The sequence below is a fragment of the Myotis davidii genome, unplaced genomic scaffold (genome assembly GCF_000327345.1).
Source record: "Myotis davidii unplaced genomic scaffold, ASM32734v1 scaffold64, whole genome shotgun sequence".
Classification (NCBI taxonomy): domain Eukaryota; kingdom Metazoa; phylum Chordata; class Mammalia; order Chiroptera; family Vespertilionidae; genus Myotis; species Myotis davidii.
Genome location: NW_006296226.1, coordinates 4,799,130 through 4,804,602, shown reverse-complemented (window position 1 = coordinate 4,804,602; position 5,473 = coordinate 4,799,130). Strand labels below are relative to the sequence as shown.

At 40.7% G+C, this 5,473-nt stretch overlaps 1 protein-coding gene across 3 annotated transcripts in view; it reads left to right on the top strand.

Moving 5' to 3' along the window:
- Window positions 1–5,473, top strand: part of CDC26 (cell division cycle 26) — a 9,359-nt gene extending 3,886 nt beyond the window's left edge. For all 3 annotated transcript variants that reach the window (XM_006771203.2, XM_015568791.1, XM_006771202.2), the window contains exon 4: window positions 5,061–5,473. In XM_006771203.2, coding sequence (XP_006771266.1) covers window positions 5,061–5,237 — 177 coding nt within the window. In that variant the 3' untranslated portion in view covers window positions 5,238–5,473. The remainder of the gene's footprint in view (window positions 1–5,060) is intronic.

Sequence of the window (5,473 nt, the reverse complement as noted above, 5' to 3'; positions counted from 1 at the left end):
AGCAGGACTGTGCTCCCTCCAGGGGCTCTCGGAGAGAATCTGTTCCCGACTCTTCCAGCTTCTGGTGTCACTGGCAGTGCTTGACTTGTGGCTGCATCATTCAAATCGCTGATTCTGTGATCACACTGCCTTCTCTTCTGTCTGTGAAATCTTCCTTTGCCCTCTTATAAGGATACTTGTGATAGCATTTAGGGCCTACTCAGATAATCCAGGATAATGCCCTCATCTCAGGATCTTTAATTTAATTATACCGACAGAGGTCCTTTTTCCATGTAAGACAACATTTATAGATTCCTGGGGGTAGGACCTGATAGCTTTAGGGATCATTAGCCCATTTTACTTAACATGTTAAAACAAACAAAAAAACTCTTGATGTCTTTCTCAAGTTAGTTTCACTTCAGTGTTCTGCATCTCAGTACCTGTGCATTTGCTCAAGCCAGAACCCTAGGAGTCACTCTGGAGTTCTTCCTTTTCCCCATCCTTTATATACAATTTGTCTGTAAACCCTTTGATTCTACCTCCAGAATATTTCTAGAACCTACCTATACCTTTTTATCTCCACTGTTGCAACCCTACTCCAAGTAACCATCTCTCTGTACAATTTCAGTAGCATCCTAAGTGGTTTTTCTACTTCTATTTTTTGTTTCTTTAATCCATTCTCCATCAGGTAGCTAGAATGATTTTTAAAAATGTTAAGATCATGTCATTCCCCCGCTTAAAACTCTTCAATAGTTTGCTACACTGAAAATAAAATCTCAATTCTTTATGGCCTATAAGATTTTATATGTTCTAGCCTCTCTCAGGTTTCACTTCCTGCCACTTGTTCCTTTGCCCTCTGTACCCCAGTCACACTGGCTTTCTTACATTTCCTTGAACATGCAAAACTATTTATCAATGTGGCCTTTGCACATGTTATTTCCCTCTGCCCCAGTGCATCCCTTCTTCATGTCTCTGTGTAAATGTCACTTCCTCAGCCTGTGAGGCCTCTTCTGACCTTGTCCAAGTGAGGTGTGTCATTCCTAACCATGCTGGCTCCATCTCATTAGGGTCTCTCAAAGCACTTTATTCTTTGATTTTGTAGCATTTATTATAATTCACAATGATTTGTTTTTTTGTAAAACCATTTACATTAGGAACCTTGATTGTAGAAATCATGTCTTTCTCACTATTGAGTTCCCAGGATCTAGTACATAGTTGGAGCTCAATATGTATTTTTAAAAAATGTTTTTATTTTTTAGAGAGGGAAGAAGAGAGTGGGATATAGAGAGAGAAATATTGATGAGAGAGAAACATCAATGAGAGAGAAACTCATTGTATATAGCCTGTCTCCTGCATGTCCACTATTGGGGATCAAGCCGGCAACCTTGGGCATGTGCCCTGACCCTGACTGGGAATTGAACCCATACCAGCTGGGCTCAGTATGTATTTTTAAGTGTAGCCTTACCCCACAGTATTAGATGTGCATTAATAAGACTTAAATTCTTCAGTGTCCTTCAGAATTAAGTCCAGACTCCTTAGGATGGCATACAATGCCCTTGCTCATCTCCACTTTATCTTTCAGTGCTGAGTTATCTTTAACTTTACTCTTAGTGCCTATGCATACTCTGAAGCCCTTTGCCTTTCTTTGCAGAGCTAACTCTATTTATTTCAGAGAGGAAGAGAGAGGGAGAGAGATAGAAACTTCAATGATGAGAATCATCGATCGGCTGCCTCCTGGGCGCCCCCTACTGGGGATCGAGCCTGCAACCCAGGCATGTGTCCTGACCAGGAATTGAACAGTAACCTCCTGGTTCATAAGTCAACATGCAACCACTGAGCCATGCTGGCTGGGCTTTTACTCATCCTTTGACTCAGCTCCTTCCAGAAGTCTTTCTTGACTACCTACCCCAGCAGGGTTAGGTTCAACCTCTTCCTCCTGTGCTGACCTCTCTCTTAGGTACTATCACTGTCAAAATTATTTGCTTTTCTGTTTCCCTCCACTAGGCCATATACTTCTTGAAGGCAGGAATGAGTATATTCTTCTTCGCATCTGTCCCCTGCAATACCAGGCCCAAAGAGGTGCTCAATATAAGTGTATTTTCATTTGTTATTCTAGTAGATATTTTGTACTATATGGCAGAGGACATATTTTATACATGTCCATGAACATGGTGGCTTTACTGCCTATTATATATGCTTCTTTTTTTTAACACTTAAAATTTTATTTCCGGGTATTAGATTACATTAAGGAATTATTGGTAATGGTGTTAGGGGAGATAATCCTATATGATAAAAGGCTAATATGCAAATCAACCGAACGGAACGACCAGTTGCTATGATGTGCACTGACCACCAGGGGGCAGACGCTCAACGCAGGAACTGCCCCCAGTGGTCAATGCGCTCCCACAGGGGAAGCACTGCTCAGCCAGAATCTGGGCTCATGGCTGGTGAGCACAGCAGTAGTGGCAGGAGCCTCTCACACTTCTGCTGCAGCGCTAAGAATGTCCAACTGCCAGCTTAGTCCCGCTCATCACAGGGAGCAAGCCTAAGCCATCAGTTGGACATTCCCCGAGGGATCCTGGACTGCGAGAGGGCACAGGCCAGGCTGAGGAACCCCCATCCCCCACCCCACCCCAAGTGCACAAATTTTGTGCACTGGACCTCTAGTGGTATGATAGTTATGCTGATCTTTGGTCTGTTCTCAGATATGTCTTCTGACTTTGCCCTTCTTTGATCTGTATCACAGGGGACTCAGCTCCCAGCCTGTAACTTGGATTTCTTTTCCCTCTTCCTCATCCCAGAGACTTTACTTTTCCTAAGCCATAAAGTGCTAGCATACTGAACTTTGACTCTGCAAAGTCAGCTCACTATTGAGTTAGTCTTTTTATAAAGGCAGTATCCAGAAGGTTTTACCTGTTCTAGAGCAACTTAGGTGTGAAGGATAGTTTTGCCCTTAACTGTGAAATGAAGGGAGAAGGAAATTGGTATTTCATTTCTTGTTGAAATCAGTTTGATTACATTTGATGACTCTGGATTCGAAACAGCAGTTGTTCACAGTGGAAAGCTTTTTAAATTATTTCATTCCATTTGGATAGTCTCAGAGTTTCTCATGGCTTATAAAATGATAACATTCTTTGCCTTTTAGAACTGTGGTCAAAAAGTTATTTGGGGAGAACTTTCTAATGTTTCTTATTGGTAGGGCAAACTAGAGAGTAACTCAGAGAAATCATATTTATCTATATATCCAGGGTGGGGCAAAAGTAGGTTTACAGTTGTTCATATGGAAAATAAAACAATAATTAAGAATATAAGAATAAACTGTATTACATACAACTGTAAACCTACTTTTGCCCCACCTTCTGTGTGTGTGTGTGTACATATATATATAGTACCTTATTTGATTACTTAAATGTTCATCAGTAAGTGGTGAGGTATGGAAGTAATTCCAGTGATTAGAGTAGTCGAGCAATTCTAGTAAGGAAGCCTAGATAAAACATGTTCATTCTCTCAAAGAAAGTCATCATCATCTGTTATCTTTAATTACATAGTGGTAGTAATCGGATCTCTTTTAAAATGGTCAAACTGAGATATAGATTTTGTGAATTCTGCAGTCACTTATGACTTAAGAGCTAAACCTTTTCTCTGAAAACAAAATGAAACCCCAAGCCTTTTGATAAGACAGCACAAAACCTATTCCTGTGTTACATTTAATCTCATGATGTTAAGCTCTTAATTTCTGGTGGTTATTGTTTTACCAGTCACTTTATTTTTCCGTCTATTATCTACCTACCTACCTACCTACTTAACCTACCTACCTATTTATCTGTCTATCTAATCTAACCTAATATGCAAAGTGCCCCCTTGGGAGTTCAACCAACCAAGAGTTCCACTGACCAGGAGTTCGATCGCTCGCTATGACGTGCGCTGACCACCAGGGGCCGGCGTGGAACGAAGGAAGGACCCGCCTGGTAGCTAGGGAAGGGAGGCCCCAGCTGGCATTCGGCAGCCGCTAGGGATCCTACCTATGCACAGATTTTGTGCACTGGGCCTCTAGTCTTTTTTCTTATTTTATTTTATTTATTTTTGGGGGGGGGGGCTCTAGTCTTGAATAATACACTTACTGAAATATCTCTCTCTCCCCCTTTTCTGTCAACTCTTGCTCATCTTTCTAATTGCAGCTTCGTGCTCTGAACCTTCACTCCTCACACCTCACCTCTTCTTTGTGTCTTTGGCAGTGTGGCTTTCCTCTGTGATAGCTTAGATCACCCTATGTTGTAATTGTCTACCTGTTTTCTTAGAGCGTGACCTCCCGGGTATGGGTTATATCTTTTATCATCATGTGGTAGTCCTCACTTATTTGCAGGGGAATATGTTCCAAGACTCCCCCCACCCAGCTCCCCGGTGCCTGAAACGGGATAGTACTGAACCCTATGTATACTATGTTTTTTCAATACATACATACTAATGATAAAAATTAATTTATAAATTAGGCACATTTAGAGATTAACAACATACTATAGTAAAAATTATGTGAATGTAGTCTCTCTCAAAATAGCTTATTGTTATTAACAATGATAATGTGAGATGATACAATGACTATGTGATGAAATGAAGTGAGGTGAATGACAGGCAATGTGACATAGCATTAGACCACTATAATGGTGACTTGAACCACATGCACAGAGATGCTGTAACAGTCATTCTGATAATTGAGGCTGTTTCTAAGTGACTAAGAGGTGGGTAGCTTATACAGGCTGGAAATGCTGGACAAAGGGAGAATTCATGTTCCAGATCAGCATGCAGTTTAAAACTTAAGAATTCCCAATTTCTGGAATTTCCCATTTAATATTTTTGGACCTTGATCGAAAATGGGTAACTGAAACCTCTGAAAGCAAAACCACAGGTAAGGGGGGACTGCTATACGCCTTATATTCCTAACCATCCAAACCTAGGATTTCAGTTTATTGTTCTATAGACCCTAATTCTCTCCTTTACCCTATGCCAAGTACATGGTGGATGCTAAATAAGTATTTGCTAATGGAAAGAATGTTGCCTTAATCCTAAAACTTTTATACTTTCAGACCCGTAAGAAACAAAAGGAAGATGTGGATGTTGTAGGAGGCAGTGATGGAGAAGGTGCCATAGGGCTCAGCAGTGACCCCAAGAACCGGGAACAGATGATTAATGATCGAATTGGTTATAAACCCCAAGCCAAGCCCAACAATCGCTCATCTCAATTTGGAAATTTTGAATTTTAGAGGTGGATTTTCTTACTTGCTAGAGCCCTGGCATCGTGTAAAATGATGGCAGAAGTACAAACGCGGTTCAGGGAACTGAGTGCTTGTAGTCAAGCAGAATATTTTACCTCCTGCAGAGGGAAATACTTCTGCATGAGATTACTGAAATCCAAACTCTGCTTTGTCTCTGGAGAATTTGACTCTATAAAACTTGTCTGATTTTCAATTTTAAAAATAAATATATTTTTGGAAAAGTA